This window comes from Balaenoptera physalus (assembly GCF_965194825.1).
Source record: "Balaenoptera physalus genome assembly, chromosome: 19".
In the NCBI taxonomy this organism is placed as follows: Eukaryota; Metazoa; Chordata; class Mammalia; order Artiodactyla; family Balaenopteridae; genus Balaenoptera; species Balaenoptera physalus.
In genome coordinates this window covers 64,855,395-64,871,961 of record NC_138900.1, presented here as the reverse complement: position 1 = coordinate 64,871,961, position 16,567 = coordinate 64,855,395, and the positions used below count along the sequence as shown (strand labels likewise).

At 48.6% G+C, this 16,567-nt stretch overlaps 2 protein-coding genes across 13 annotated transcripts in view; one reads left to right on the top strand and one right to left on the bottom strand.

Moving 5' to 3' along the window:
- The window catches only part of GINS2 (GINS complex subunit 2), a 28,599-nt gene extending 22,794 nt beyond the window's left edge, over positions 1 to 5,805 (top strand). The window contains exons 3-5 of the mRNA XM_082438455.1: positions 1,945 to 2,044; positions 4,789 to 4,915; positions 5,129 to 5,805. Coding sequence (XP_082294581.1) covers positions 1,945 to 2,044; positions 4,789 to 4,915; positions 5,129 to 5,254 — 353 coding nt within the window. The 3' untranslated portion in view covers positions 5,255 to 5,805. The remainder of the gene's footprint in view (positions 1 to 1,944; positions 2,045 to 4,788; positions 4,916 to 5,128) is intronic.
- Positions 5,806 to 6,836: 1,031 nt separating this feature from the next.
- Positions 6,837 to 16,567, bottom strand: part of GSE1 (Gse1 coiled-coil protein) — a 420,112-nt gene continuing 410,381 nt past the window's right edge. For 11 of the 12 annotated variants that reach the window (XM_082438419.1, XM_082438418.1, XM_082438414.1 and 8 more), the window contains 3 exons: positions 15,514 to 15,792; positions 11,488 to 11,591; positions 6,837 to 10,771 (listed from right to left, as the gene is read on the bottom strand). In XM_082438419.1, the coding sequence (XP_082294545.1) occupies positions 10,637 to 10,771; positions 11,488 to 11,591; positions 15,514 to 15,792 (518 nt within the window). In that variant the 3' untranslated portion in view covers positions 6,837 to 10,636. The remainder of the gene's footprint in view (positions 10,772 to 11,487; positions 11,592 to 15,513; positions 15,793 to 16,567) is intronic. The other variant, XR_014256905.1, reaches the window with a different exon arrangement.

Here is a 16,567-nt window from a genome sequence, read left to right as displayed (position 1 = left end):
GCTTCACTGTGTTAGAAACTGCCCAGGAGCCCTGCAGAGTGGTTGAGCCACTCCTGTAACCCCAGCAGAAACGTACGAGTTCCTGTTCTTCCACTCCTGGCCATCACCGGGTATTGTCGGTCATTTTGATTCGTTGCAGGGTTTGAACAGAGGTGTTTCATACTCTGATTTAGATGTGGAAAAGAAAGAGACTCAGTCTGCGGTGTGGAGATGAGTGTGGGGAGAGGGCGGTAGGGGGTTAGCCTGGCAAGAGCTCAGGGTGGCTTGACCAGTGAGTTGATGGAAGCGGGCAGATGTGGTTGGCATCTAGGCGTATTTTGAAGAAAGGAATCAGCAGGATTTGCTGAAGGACAGACCATGGGATCAGAGAGAAGGGGTAAGGGTGCCCACCAGGGTTGCTGCTGGAGCTGCAGGAGCTGCAGCTGCCGTTTCCTGAGCCCGGGCAGATCGCAGGGACACTGTGGGCTAGAGTGGGAGCCGGGAGGGGGATTTGAACATGTGACACTGGAGGTGCCTGTTAGACATCCGAGCGGCAATATTGTGGGCAGCGGGGCATCTGAGCCAGGAGGTCAGGGGAGGGGCTGAGCTGGGATTCTAGGTGTGGAAGGTGTCATGAGAGCATAGGTGGCGTTTAAATGAAGTGGTTTGAGAACACGTGGGATATGGGTGTAGGCGGTGGAGAAGGTGAGGGAAGGAGCTCTGTCCTCCAGTGTGTTGAGGTCAGGAAGGCCTGGAGGAGTCGGGGAGATGAGAGGAGAACTTGGGGAGAGTGGTATCTCGGAAGCCAAGTGATAAACACACCCCAAGGATTTGCCCTTGTCAGACGTGACGAGGCCTGAGATGTGGCCGTTGGGTTTGGCTGAGCAGAGGTGGTGGCCTCGGTGAGTCGTGTCAGAGGGTGGGATAGTCGCCCACAGGAACAGTTAATGCCGATGTCAGGGAACTCTTGAAGTTTTGTTGTGAAGGGCATGAGAAATGGATTGTAGCTGGAGAAGGATTTGGTGTCAGGGGAGGGCTTTCTTTTTAAGCTGGAAGATGTTGCGTCGAGTTTGATGGACTGCTCCGAGAGCGGGGGCAAGAGGGAGCACTCAGGAGTGAGGACAGTTGCCGAAGCGGTGTTCTGTGCAGGCGCGAGAAGGTCCAGCGCGCCCCTTAGGAGGATGCGGTGGTGGCGGTAGTGTGCGGAGCCCCTAGGAGGATGCGGTGGCGGTAGTGTGCGGAGCCCCGCACGGTGTTGGGGAGAAAGCGTGGAGAGGGCGGGCAGGAGGGAAAGTGAGAGGGTGGCGGGAGCGGGGAGTATGAGGGTTGCAGGGTAGCACCGAGGGCCCCTGGAGGTGGGTGGCCAGTCATTTCAAACGAGACCCCACTGCGGAGTTCTGTCTGTGTGTCCCTTCGCCATGGCGTGCCGTGGCGGGTTCAGGACTCGGGTTTTCTCAGGCCAGGAGGAAGGACAGAAGGGGAGAGGGATGAGGCGTGTGGAGACTGTTCCTGCGGATGGAACTGGACTGAGCAGTTTGATTCCCGATGTGGGGCTTTCCGCCCTGTATTAGTTGTGAGCTGTCTTGCTCTCTTCTGAACAAGGTTTAATAGAAGTAAGTACCTTTCTGCAGTCACTGGTTACCATCATCACTGCCTGCATCAAAGGTAGCACACTTCACTCTTTCCCTAAGAAAAGAACTTCAGACTCGGACATACTGTTTTCAGTCATATATTCTGCAGGCCCAGCAATAACAATAACCCAGATCTACCACCTTCTCTAAGAGAAGTGCTTGGGGAAATCGGCCCAGTGATGTCTAGTTAGTGATATGTTATTTCAAAAAGTGGGGTTTTTTAATGTATTTTTTAGTTGATTGACTAGGAAATATAGGTACTTGGTAAATTTGGAAGGTTTTAAAACTATTTTGCTCATGGTCATGGTAAAATGTACACACTTCTAAATTTCAGAAAAGTTGGAGAAGATTCGGGATCATGAACGAAAGGAAGAAACTTTTACCCCTATGCCCAGCCTTTACTACATGGAGCTCACCAAACTCCTGTTAAATCAGTAAGTACCTCTCACTTCTTCGAACGCCACGTGCACGATGGAACCCCCCGTTCCCAGCCCACCTCCTTTCGTGTTCCACGCTCATTACCGAGGGAAGTGGTAGGTTTGGCCCCCAGGTCCTCAGTCAGTAGTCTGGGAGTCGTTTGTGGGCACGCACACGCTGGCCGGGCTCTGTCTCTCCCTGTCGCTCTTTTCTCCCTTTCTCCGCCCTTCCCTCTCCTGGTGAACCCCGTGGTGCTTTGCATTCTGCGTCCTACCCGCCACTTGATATTGGACTCCAGTATCAGCCCATCATCTCTAGCAGTACCCTTTTTCTTAACTGCAAATGTTTTATTAGTCGAGCTGCACCCCTCTTCTCCTTTGGGCCTGTGCATCTGCGTTCTTGTATCTCTTGCACAGGAAAGGGCCAGGGGTTGCATTTTCCTTCGACCCTGGGCTAAAAGGCAGGTCCGCTGGGGCAAAACTGTTTCCCCTCATCCAGTTCAGGCTCCCCATGGGCTTCTGATTCATTCTCCGCCTTGCAGCCAGAGCAGCCTTTCAAAGATACAGCTGCCCTGTGAGTCCCCTGCCTCTCGGAGCCCCTCTAGGGTCTGAAGCCCTGATCATGGTATTCGAAGCACCGCATAGCCTGGTTCCCTTCTCCCGGCTCTCACCACTCTCTGCAGTCCTTCCCTCCGATTCTCCAGGGTCCAGGCTCACGTTGGCCTCCTTCACTTCTTCACACATGCCCAGGTCCTCAGAGTGCACAGGCGCACACGTGTGTGTGTGTGTGTGTGTGTGTGTGTGTGTGTACACCGTCCTTCTGCCCAGTGAGGCCACATCTTCCCTGCTCCCTCCTCGGGTTTAGCACAGCAGGTCCTCCCTCCCAGGTTACGTGACCTGTCCTCGTGGCAGCTCTGCACCCCTCTATAGCACTTGTCAGGTGTAATGCTCTAACTGCTGTCTGCCTGTGCTGTTCCCCACCCCTGCCCCCAGGTCTCACGGGCAGGGACTGTCTCGCGTGCCCCCGCACAGTGCCAGGTACTCACATGTTTGTGGAATGAATGAATGCATCAGTGCAGGGGGCAGGCAAGTGTGGCTACCTGCAGTGTAATTTGCACAGTGTCAAGCTTCTGAAGCCGGCGCACCTGTTCACTGATGGACTCAAGAGCAGAGCTGGAACAGAAGCTGGAAGCCCCCTCCTGCCTGCCGGAGAGCAGCAGGGCCGGGCCCCCCGAGTGGCCCTGTGCAATTCAAGGGAACATCTGCGTAACGTGGACTTGTCCTTGAGTGGACATGCGGCTGCAGTTGTGTAGTTCACAACATTCGCAGCATTCAGCATGCTAAGCGTCCCACCGGGTAGTGGAGATGGTCATGTAGGCTTGAGTTCCAGTTTTGTGGGGAAGAGATGCGACCCTGTTGACAGACGTGGTATAACACTGCAGCGTGTGCAGTGCTGTTCAGAGTACGTAGGGGTGCAGCCCTCATGCCTGGTGCTGCCAGAGAAGGGATCCCTGGCTTGGAGGATGAGGGGAAATTTACTAGGGGAGAGGGCAGTGTACGTAGAAGGACGGAAGGTGAAAGGGCCTGGATTTGTGGAGCAGGGCTGTTGGGACCTGCATGGACTGAGTGAGGGCAGGGCAGTGGACGCGGCGTCCCCAGGCGGGCGTCATCCGGAGGCTATGAGAGGGCTGCTGCCGTAGGGGAGGGTGACTTCAGAAGGGAGAATACGGGAGCGGAAGGGAGGCGTGTTCATCTTCAGTGTTTGAAGTTCAACGCGTTATGTACGCAGTTCCTATCGAAACCCTTGTTTTATAATTCCTTAGAGTCATCCATTCAGTGAGGGGACCTTGGTTCTGCAGTGCAATTCACAAGGAGCTGGGGTCCTTTGTTCTTTAACCTGCTGTTCAGAGCGTAAGATCCAAAATGTTTGGGTCTTGAATAAAGTCTGCTATATCAATGGTATCCTACTGATTCTCCATCTACTCATCTTGAGCTAATTTTAGCCTGTGGAGGGAGCCTTGCCAGCTTATCCTAGGATGCCTGGTGATGAACGATGTTGACTTTTGCTTTTGTCTTCTAGTTTGTCTCTTTCTTCAAAGGTTAATTTAAAAATGTGTCACACAGGAAGGCTCTTAGAGCGGCCCCGCTGACTCCAAACTTTTACCCAGAATTTGCAGTGTATAGGTGTGCTGTTTATGCTAATTTGCGATTTGTTCTGTGACTTTTGCAAACGTATCTGTTTTCTCTGTAGAGTGGGACAGTCCCTATGCCTCAGGGATTTTGTGAGGATAGAAATGCCTGGCACAGAGCCTTCGTCTTCTTTCCCTAACAGATGGGGTATTAGCATTAGAGGTCATGACCTCTGAGCCAGCCTTTGAAAGAAATTCATTCTAGATGGAAATTCTATAGCATAGAACACTCAGTTATCCTGAGCCAGAGGAGGACCTACTCAGAGCTTCTTCTCCAAGATCTAATTTTTTTTGGTGAATAAACAGAAGTCCTCGTACCACAGCTTGCCCAGGGACAACTAACAAGAGCACAGTGAGGATCGTGGCTGAATTTTCTTGGCACCAAGCTTAACTGCTAGAAATCCTTACATTTTAAAAAACTGAAAAAGCGAAACAAATTTTGAGGCTAGAACAACTTGTGCATTTTTGCCTAAATCCAAGCAGCATTTACACAGAAGCCACTTCTACCTGGAAGTTGCCTTAGTTTACTGAGTGCTTCCTTATGCGATTTATTTCACCTTTTGCTTCCTTTAGTGCTTCAGACAACATCCCGAAAGCAGATGAGATCCGGACCCTGATCAAGGACGTGTGGGACACACGCACAGCCAAGCTCCGGGTGTCCGCTGACAGCTTTGTGAGACAGCAGGAGGCACACGCCAAGGTGGGCGCGTGGTGGGCCGCCCATGGAGGCCGGATGCTCTGTGGGACAGCCCGCGGCATCTTGTCTGCTTAGGGCATCGCAGGAAGGGATAACTAGCCATGCGGGGCTTTCAGAATATTATTACTCATCGTATCCTTATTTTTATCCAGTAGATTTAACCTTTCGTGAAATCAAAGACTGAACCAACCCGGTCTGTTTGCCCTTGTGTTTTAGCTGGATAACTTGACCTTGATGGAGATCAACACCAGTGGGGCTTTCCTCACACAAGCGCTCAATCACATGTACAAACTCCGCACGAACCTGCAACCTTCTGACAGCGCCCAGTCTCAGGACTTGTAGGCAGAGACTGGTTTGTAGAGGCCCGTGTCTGCCGGCAGGAGGCTCACCGGGTGGCCTGCGTGCTCGGGACGTGACAGAGGTACTCACATTTCCAGAGTTCTAGAACCACTTCTGAATGTACGCAGAAAAGTGCAGTGAAGCAAGGGATGGGTTTATAACCTTGTTGGAGAGCAACAGGCTTGTGCTTAGTCCTCGAGACATTCTGTAATTCCACGTCTGTATCTGGGAGCCAGCTGTCCTTTCATGGGGGAATGAGAAAAGCATTCGCAGAACGAATGATTTCCCTAGCAGAGCTCCGGGTCTCCTGCACGGGACTGTCGTGTGCAGGTGGGTGTTTGGTGACGTCCGGTGTTGCTTTCAAGATGGAGATATAGCAGGATGGTAACGTGGCCGTGGCCATTTTTCTCCCTTCTTGACCCTGATCTCTTGGGCTAAATGTAGAGTCTGCTACAGAGGCTATTCACACACAGGACAGCAGATGAGTGGCGAGTGACAAAAACCCATGTTTATCATCTAAGTCCTGATACACAATAAAGGTGGAGTCACCCCAAGTCTCTGCTGGGTTTTGTTCCTGCATAACTGCCATGCAAAGGAGCAGGCCAAGTGGCTAGAATGATCTGATGGACCAAACTTGAGAGGTTTAGCAGGCAACTGTGAACTTCCGACCGACACTCTGGGTATCTCTCGTTCTCTTGGCTGCTTCTGGGTAAGGCCCTAAAGGGTTGCTTATCAGCAAGAGGAAAGTCGGGGGAAAATGAGTTCTGTTATCGAGTGTGTGAGTGAAGCTGAAGACACGATGCCAGGGGGAAAAGTGGGGCCTGTGACGTGGTTCTTGATGGACTGAGGGGAGGACAGTTCTAGGCAGCAGTGGCTCAGGTAACGGTATTGGCTTTTTTCCCTAGGAGGAAAAGTTTCAGCGCTAGCATGGCTCAGTCCCTTACAGAAAGTACATTACCTCGGGCGGGGGGCGGGGGGGAGGGCGGGCGGCAGGAAATGATCCTCTAGGCCTGTAATGAGTAGGTTCAGTAACCAGCTGGTTTCCAGTGGTAGCGCCGTCAGTCAAAAGCAGTCACATGCCATCTCGAGGGTTATGAAGGGTGTACGTGCGTGATCAACTGGGCCTAAAGAATATCTGCTGGTGTTTTTACCCTTCAGTGTTTAAAATACAAACTTACTTCAAGTTACTCGAGCACTATTCCTCCGTCCCAGACGGGTACCCAGCTGTCCCTCTCACAAGCAGCTATTGTTTAAGCACCGAAGGGCCGCACATGGAGGGTGAGGACCCAGAAGACCTGGTCTCCGTCACTTAAGAGATGACAGGACTTGTCTTTTCATCTCTCTCTTTCGCAGAATCCTTCAGATTTAATCTGGGGAATCTTCTAGAATGAAACCACACGTTACTGTGGCGGTTCAGGAGTCCTGTTTATGTCAGATCTCACCCTGAATCCCCTTCTCTTAAAACCTGGCTGAGGCACAGATGAGAATCTGTCTTCACACTTTACCTGTAAAGCTGTGTAATCGTTGAGCTCTTATTTTTATTTTTTGGCCTTATTATAACATAGAAAAGATTTTTCTCTTAAGATGATTTAGGAAGATTTTATTTTTTGGATGTTGTCAGAAATTACAGCAATATATTCATAAATACCTAATTACTACATTCAACAAATAATATTACAATACAGTTAATTCAAACAAGTACACTTAGAACAGGTTTAATTTCACAGCATCTAAATTGCCCCCCAGAGTGACCGAGGCACCGTTCCTCCTCCCTCCATGTACTGGTTGACTGTTCTAGCAGTTAAGCACAGGTACATACAAAGTAACACGACTGATTGATTAGCGTGGTCTTCCTCGGGTCAAGGCAGAGTTAAGGAGTTAAGGTTAAGCGCTGGATCAGAAAGTTGGGGACAGGCTACTGCAAGTAGTAAAGTCGATAGTGTGGTTACTTGGGAGAGGACAGGGCTGCTGCGAAGTGGCTAATCCACGCTGTACGATGAACAGCATCGCGGTGCTGACCATCTCCACCTGGTGGCAGGTCCCTGGAACTTGCTACACTTTAATCCGTGGCCCAGAGGGAAAGGCGGGTATGCAATCTAATTTTGGAGATGTGACAGCATTGTGAGCTACTTGACGAAACATCATCCCACATACAAACTTAAGATTTCCTGTTAGAATACTTTAATGCTTCGCTACTTTGCTGAAGGTGTGGGCTCCTTTTAATATTCTTTGAGTTTCCCTGAGGGTGTATAATCTATTAGCATGTTAATGCCAATTAAGTGTTTTGTTTCCTTTAGAATATAGACTACGCTTTTGAAGAGCGTATCTTGGTCACTTATCTGAGATAATGGATTAAGATTGATATTTCATGTCAGTTTGGCTTGTTTCTACCTGTGGCGCCAAGTTTGGGGGAAAGCTCTGGGTTGCTAATGATGTGATTAAATGCAGAACCACACGGCTCACTTTTGGAAGGGATCCCGCACAGGTTTAGCGAAACCCCCTTCAGAGGGCAGACGGCAGCCGTCTCTCCCAGGTGCCATGGGAAGACACAGGTCGTGAAGGACTGTTCACAAAAATACTGACACAGAAGTTCCATGATCAGTTCTAGAGCAAATGTGGTGTACTTCTGAACTTTGTCTTTCAAACTCAATGTAAAACAGCTGAACAAAAAGCTTCAGGGATTCCATATTTCTGTTTCTCTGTCAGTTTTTAAGCCCAAACTGAAAAGAGGCTCTGATGCTCCCATGCTCTTTCAGAATAAGTGTTTTCAGATTATAAAACTAATTATTGAATGGAACAAAAAAACCCCCAAGATTGGGTACTATGTCTCTGGTGCACTTTCGTTATCTTTTTCTTAGTTTATTCATGTTGCCTTATGGGTTTGTAGTTATATTCTGATTGATTGTCCTATTACTTCTTGAGCCTTAGAATATTCAGAGACCCTCACAGGTAGGGGGGAGTATGGGGAAGCAGAGTGATGGAGCAGCTCAGAGGCGGGGCAGGGGGAAGGCAGTTAGTTCTAGCTCAGTGACACAGCCGCACCCCTGGGCAGGCATCCCTTTAACCTCATGCCGCGTCCTCCTCCCCAAAAGCAAGGAAACACCAGCAGACACAGGCGCTCCCCTCAGGTGGTAACAGGATGGGGCTGTGCAAGTTATCAGATCTACTTTTCCCTTTGCTTTTTGGCCAGGACCCTTACCAGAGCCGAGGAGCAAAGGCATCCAGACATTTTCTACTAGGGAGGAAGGAGGACTCGGGGGAAGTATTAAGATGTAACCCTTAGGCCTTCAGAGATAGCAAGCAGATTTTAGGTAGAGAAATTCAGTGACGTTTTGCCCTGATCGTTGGCAGTGGGGCTCCCTCTCAACACCTGTCGCCACCGGTGGCACATGGCGCTCTCTGTGGCTTTGCAGGGGAGGAGGCCCCCAGAAGAGCCCTTAGTTCTCGTCAAGTCGTTTCTGTAGAGAGAAAAGCACTTGCTGACTGCTGATAATACTGGCGGCACTTTTTGTCTGAGTTTGCTAATAACGAAGATTCTTGGCAGACATACAAAGGAAACTGTGTGGGAACAGATAAAGTGACACAATGCCATCTGCCAGCAAGCTGTTCCGCGCAGCTAAGGTCTGGGGCCGAGGGCGTGGCCACTGATCACAGTGAGTAGCCTTCCTGAAGGTCAGCCAGCCCTTCCCCGGGCCCAGGGCGTGATGCTCGGGTCCCCTCCCCTCCCCTCCCCCGGGCAGACCAGCCACTGGCTGCTTTGGCCTCTGGTTCAGGCCCATTTGGGCAAGAGATGCCTTACTGATCTAGTTTTCACACTGCCCGAACCCGCAATAACTGGGGCAAGAAGGGAGGGCTCCCCCCATGCTTCGCATTGAAACGATCATCCCCGTTCCTAGCCGCTCCTGTGGTTGGCACAGTCAGTCAGTCCAAGAAGAGAAATTCTGCGCAGACATTGTTCACCCTACTTTCAGGCTGGTACAAAGCTTTGCATCTAAATAAATAAACCCTATACAGTTTCTACTTTGCACCTGCGCAGACTGCTGTAAGACACCTCAGCATCCTGTCCCAGCAGCCGCTCCCTTCCTCAAAGGCTCTTTTAACGAAGCCCGTGTGCGCCTGCGCGCGTGAAGGTGCACACAGCGTCCACCTGGCTGCCACTGGAGCCCGCCCCTCCTCGCTTCGTAGCATGGGTTGTGGTGAACTGGCTGCTGTCCGGAGCAGGGGAGGGGCGCAGGAGGAGGTAAGACGTAACCATGGCTTTCTACATCACTCTGGTGCAACTCAAAAATGAAGTGATCGCATAGGCGCCAGTGGTAAGCTCTTTTACTTTTCTTCTTCTTTAATTTTTTTAAAAACACTTCAATATCTTAATGTCCTGACCAGCAGCAGTACAAACACTAAAAGCAAGGTTTTTTTTTTTTTGCCCAGAAAAACAAAACAAAAACAAACAAAACCCCCAAACAGGAAAACAAACAACAAAAATCCCTCCAAACCACATATTAAAAATGGCAGGCTTTTTTATAACAATAATTAAAGTAATAAAAACATACAAAACTTTGTTTTTTTAATATATATACACAGTACAAGGCTGAAGCACCTTTGACTTTCCTCTCAAAAATTTACGTTTGTATGAAAACACCCCTACCGCAGTAACAATCTGGTGGGTGTGAATAAATGTGTACATAGAGCTCTGTACATTTTCCCCCATGAAGTAATAAAAAGGTACCTTCAGTTTGTTGATTCGCTTTATCTTTAGGTAAGATAAGAGCTTTTCTGGGGAAAAGCCTTTGGGTGAGGCTTCAGTACTGTTGCTTTGTGTGCTCGTAGGACCTGTTGCTTTGAAGAAAATTTTGCAGAAAAGTAACTGAAACAAATAAGCCCTTTACTTAAAAATGCACCCCACCTTCCTTCCACTGAAGTAGGTCTTCAGTCCCAGGGAGGACCGAGACCGGCCACCACCCCCTGCAGCCAGAGCAACCTGGGTTCTCGAGGCCTAGTAACATGGCAACACAAGACAGAATACCAACGGTCCGATCCAATCTTACACACCCAGGGGCCAGAAATGATTGAATTTTAGTGTTGGTAATGGAGCCTTTCATCTTCAGATTAAAAAATCATGACGTGGGGAAAGAATAAAACTGCCTTTAAAAAGAAAAAACTGGGTGTTCTACAGGGGTTGCTCGCTGAATTACAAAGGCGATTCAATTGCATTGAAGTCAAGGTGAGTTCGTTCTTTTTTCTGGAGCCTGGAATCCTTTGCTTCATGCATGGCACATTCTCATTTTTTTAAGCTTCAAACCTCCCAGTGAAAAATATTAAATATTCAAGGTAATAAAATAGATAATATTTCTATACTATAGGTTCGGCCTAGTGCAAGGGAAACCGTCACCTAGGATATCCCTTAAAGTAACCTCTAGGCCAATGCATTGCAGGCAACGCAAGGCACTTCCGTAAGTGATCCAGTTCTGCCTGGAGTCGCTCCCTTTCTGAAACAATCTTCTGTTTCTGGCTCCTCAACTCCTGGAGAGAGAGAGAGAGAAATTCACGTAAAACACTCATCTCACGCGGTAAGGAAACGTGTGTGCGGGATGCCTGAATGCGCCGGAGGCCAACCTGCAGCACTTAGAACCAGTTCTAACTGTCCTCGTGGTTTCGGATTCTTACGGTACCTGCTCGCTCCCATAGGAATGGTGTCCAGTGCTGTCTCAGCTTCAACCCTGAGATCTGAAAAATCAGCCCTGCCGCTATAAAACTTTTGCTGCTTCAGGAGCGGCCAAGATGTGTAAGACCCAATCGGAGACAAGCCCCCATCCCGCGGGCGGGAGGAAGCACAGCTGCAGGGCTGAGCCTGGCGGCGGGGGTCTGACTCGCCTCAAGAGCTTTCCTCCCTCCATCCTCCTGAGCAAATCACAGGAGGGGGAGACTGCCACAGGCAATAAATAATTCCCCCGAAGGCACATATACACAGCATCGTCACCCTTCCAGGATCAACAGTCTGCAAATGAATGACGCTTCCCTCCTTAGTAAATCTTTGGTATTCAACTGACTCCTGAATTTCCCCCCGAGACTGTTTTGATCTCTCAAGGGCAAAATTTCCCTTCAAAACTTGTCTGTATGGCTGCTCTCTTGAACCCAGACTCGAAAGGCTGAACAAAAATAAGCATTATGCGTTTAGGAAAAACCCCCAGGAGCCAGTTTTCATTCCTTGCCCCCACGTGTGGTGCCCTGGGACTCACCGCCATGCTGTGGGAGAGCTGCTCGGCCGTGAGACTGAGGCTGTAGTGCTGGGCCTCCAGCCGCCTGCACTGCGTCTGTAACACCTGCCGCTCTAGATTTTGCTCTGAAAAGACAAGCGATGTTGAAACATTTCCTGTATGCAGGGGCCACAGGCCTGGCGAGTGTTCCCCTCTCTCCAGAGCAGCCAGCAAAGTCCTCTCCTTTGGACCACACTGCTCCCAGCCCTCTCCATCATGCTGGTAAGTACATAAGTATCACTAAAGTAAATCCAACCCAGTGGAATGAGGACCAAGGATCTAGCATTGAAAGACAATTTTAAGGGATATAGGTTAGGAAGTAATTAAGGATAAATGATGGGCCTTAAAATGCATTTTTCAAAAAGAAAGATAAAAAGATAAGGGTTAGGTATGAAAACATTTAAGCTGTTAAAAATTTACAGTTTTAATGAGTAAAATAAAATCTCTGCCTTTCCAAAAGATACTGAGCCTGGTTTTAACAGGAGAGTGACTTCAAACCTTCAAGAATAAACCCCTGCTTTAACAGTCTCTTCAATAAGTGGTGCTGGGAAAAGTGGGACAGCTACATGTAAAAGAATGAAATTTAGAACACTCCCTAACACAAAAATAAACTCAAAATGGATTAAGACCTAAATGTAAGACCAGATACTATAACACTCTTAGAGGAAAACATAGGCAGAACACTCTCTGACATAAACTGCAGCAAGATCTTTTTTGATCCACCTCCTAGAGTAACGAAAATAAAAATAAACAAATGGGACTGAATTAAACTTAAAGGCTTTGCACAGCAGTGGAAACCATAAACAAAATGACAAGACAACGCACAGAATGGGAGAATATATTTGCAATAATGAGACCCACAAGGGATTAGTCTCCAAAATATACAAACAGCTCCTGCAGCTCAATATCAAAAAAAACGACCCAATCAAAAAAAAGGGCAGAAGATCTAAATAGACATTTCTCCAGAGAAGACACAGAGATGGCCAAAAAGCACATGAAAAGATGCTCAACATCACTAATTATTAGAGAAATGCAAATCAAAACTACAATGAGGTACCACCTCACGCTGGTCAGAATGGCCATCATCAAAAAATCTACAAACAATAAATGCTGGAGAGGGTGTGGAGAAAAGGGAACCCTCCTGTATAAGTTGGTGCAGCCATGATGGACAAGAGTACGGAGGTTCCTCAGAAAACAAAAGAATTACCATAAGATCCAGCAATCCCACTACTGGTCATATATCTGGAAAAAACCATGATTCGAAAGGATACGTGCACCCCAATGTTCACTGCAGCACTGCTTACAATAGTCAGGACATGGAAGCAACCCAAATGTCCACTGACAGAGGAATGGATAAAGATGTGTACCTATATACAATGGAATATTACTCAGCCATAAAGAAGAACGAAATAATGCCATTTGTAGCAACATGGATAGACCTGGAGATTGTCACACTGAGTGAAGTCAGACAGAAAAAGACAAATATATCACCTGTATGTGGAATCTAAAGAAATGGTACAAATGAACTTATTTACAACACAGAAATGAAGTCACAGATGTAGAAAACAAACTTATGGCTACTGGGGGGAAAGTGGGGAGAGGGATAAATTGGGGAGACTGGGGTTGACATGTACACACTACTGTATGTAAAATATGTAACTAATAAGGACCTACTGTATAGCACAGGGAACTCAGTACTCTGTAATGGCCTATATGAGAAAAGAATCTAAAAGAGTAGATATATGTATATACATAACTGAATCACTGTGCTGTACACGTGAAACTAACACATTTGTAAATCAACCCTACTCCAATAAAAAAAAAAGAATAAATCCCTCCTTTATACGAAGTGTTTCAGAGAGTGGAAACCAGGGAAGGCTACCTGACTGATTTTATAGAAGCCAGAACAATCATGATAGCAGGATAAAGTACAATAAAATCAATCTAATACCACTTAAGAACATAAATTAAAAATCTTAGAAGTACTAACAAATCAAATTGAGCAAGGAGTAAGCAACATCAGAAAACATCAATAGGTGAAAAACAAGGTTGTCATCTCAGTAAATCTAGAAAATACATTGGTTGACTTTCAACAACCGCACACCAGAAAACTCAGCAGCAACTTACTGGAGCGCTTGTAAAGTTTCACAGAAAAGAGCCCCACAGGTGTCCCTGTTCAACAGCCTACAAATGATCCTAGGCGATACAGCATGACAAGAAAAAGGAAATGTATACAAATTCAAAAGGAAAAACGAAAGTTTTTATTGGCAGGCCTGATCATCTATGATCATCTAAGGAATAAGGGATGACAAAAACTAAAACATCCCCAGTAACAACAACTAAGTGATACCTAAAAGTAAATCTAATAAAAGGAAAGTCAACCGCTCACGGAACAAAAATAAATTTAACAATTTAAACGCCATATTCATAGGTGGAATAACATCACCATCAAAGATGTCCATTTTCCCCAAATCTATAAATTCAGTGTACCTGAAAATCTAACAGGAGTTTTTTGGGTGGAACAAAAAAGGCGATCCTAGAATTCACCAGGAAAGCCAAGGGCCAAGAACAGCTGAGCTGTCAGAAAAGTCAGGGTGAGTTACTCCAGACAATGGGGAGCTGCAAAGCTACGGCAGTGACACGGGGACAGGCCAGGAGAGCACCCAGAGACAGGCCTGGGCACGTGGGGAGTACACTGCCTGCCAGCAGCACAGCCCATGGGCAAGAGGGTACCCCAGAAACCTCCAGGATAACTGGTTGTCTGGGTGGGAAAGGAGGAGTTACACTTCTTCCTTACTCCATCCACAGAAATGAATTCTATGCATAAGAAAAGCAGAACTTGAAGACTTAGAAGGAAATGCATTTGTTATCGTGTCCTTGGGGTAGGGAAGGAATTCCAACAAGGCACCAAAAAATAAACCCAGAAAAGATGGATACATTTCACTCTGTTAAAATAAAAAGGAATGCTATTAACACATATCCTTCTGGATATATATGTACTTACTTAATAAATTCAAAATGAGGGTTCCATTTGAAGGAGAAAAGGAAGCAAAATGTAGGAGTTGATACTATACATAAAATAGGGCAAACAAGATCCTACTGTATAGCACAGGGAACTATATTCAATATTCTGTGATAAACCATAATGGAAAAGAACTGAATGCATAACCGAATCACTTTGCTACACACCTGAAAATAACAACACTGTAGATCAACTATACACGTCAATAGAAAGTAAATAAAATGTAGGAGTTGACACTGGTTGTGGCTATGTGGGCATTCCTTTTGATTGTACTTGGCGCGTTTTAAAATGCTTACTTTAAAATATTTGAAATGATGATATTCATGATAAAAATTAAGACTCCTGTATGATATGGTAATAAACAGAATTTGGGAGTGGCAGTGGCCTGGGTTTTGACATGCTGGTGGCCAACAAGGGTTCGCCTCCTGTACAAAGCTCTGGTCCAGGAGGACCACAGAGCATGTGGGGGACACCGCCACGTCACCGAGACGCTGCACACGTGAGCAGCCTGGCCACGTGGGGCTCGGCTAAGTGAAGCAACTTTGCACCTTCCAGGACCCTTGTACGTAGCCACAAGTGTCAGGACTGATAGAACGTTTAGAAGTGCAATGGAAGACAGCAGAGGGCGAGCAGGCCCAGGTTTGCGCTGTCACGCTGAGTGGGGACAGGTGCCTGGTGCTTAAACTCCTCCAGTGAGGAGGGCCTCAGGTTTGTCGGTGAGGAACTGCCCCTGTAAGCCAGCCCGGGCACCCACAGAAGCCCGAGGAACGGTTCTGGAAATAGGCAAAACGGCTGACGGAGACGTACCTTCCGGTGTTTCTGCCTAGTTGTGGCCCAGGGACCCCGAGAACCCCGAGTGCTAGTGCCGTGACTTAGAAACAGTCCCCAGCCTGGCGACAAAATGTGGCGCCGGCTGGCCTATTAAGCGTTCCTTCCCTGTCTTTCCTGGGCCCTCGCCTGGGCCTGCCTCCCGCTCCCCTGCATACCTTCTACGTGTTCCTGGTAAGCTTCAAAAATGGCCTCGATCCCATGCCACTTGCGCCTGGGGGCGTCCTCGTCCTCCTCCTCTCCGTCGTCATCCTCCTCCTCCTCTGAATCCGGGTCCATCTCCTGCGCCAGGGGGCCCTTCCTCCCGGCGGGGGGCTCCTGCTGCCCGTCGCGCTGGGGCAGAGGCAGCCGGCTGGAGGACCGCAGCTCGGGGATGTTGTAGTGGACAGAGGCGTCGACGTTGTGGTTCTGCTCTGCAGACAGCACAGCTGCGCTTCCTGGGGAGGAGAAGACGGCTCGTCACAGGGCCTGTGGGGACCTGTGCTGGAGGCAGGCGACAGAGTCGGCGTGACTGAGGTCTCCCCGCGGACAAGACGAAGCATGGTGAGGCCTGTGCCCTTCGGAGACCAAAGACGGCACCATCAGGAGGGCTGAAAAGAGCCATAAAGACGGCAGCAGGCAGAGCAACTAAGCCCGTGCGCCACAACTACTGAGCCTGCACCCTACAGCCCACAAGCCACAACTACTGAGCCCGCGCGCCTAGAGCCCGTGCTGAGCAACAAGAGAAGCCGCTGCAATGAGAAGCCCATGCACCGCAACGAAAGTAGCCCCCGCTCGCCGCAACTAGAGAAGAACCCGCACACAGCAACGAAGACCCACTGCAGCCATAAATAAGACAGCAGCAGGCCTGGATTCAATTAATCGCACCACGTGTACGAGCTCAGCTGTGTTAGGCCCTGAGCTTCGACATCGTGTTCTGTGAAACTGTGGGTTTGAGCCTGGTCTACAGTGGGCCCTCAGTAAGTATCAGCCCCCGCTCCTCAGGAAATGCAGGCGCTCCAGTCCCTGAACACACCCCGTGCCCTGCCAGCTACCAGGAGGCTGCTAACTGGCGGGGGCCTGTGTAGACAAGGTCCGCTCTGCCTGTGGCCCTGCTGCTGGTGGTCTAACAGGTGCAAGCTGCCTCCCCGCGTGGACAGCAGCCTCGGGCAGTCAGTGGATTCACAACAAACTTCCAATAAAGTGCTCCTACTGCCTTGGAGAGTTTTTTTT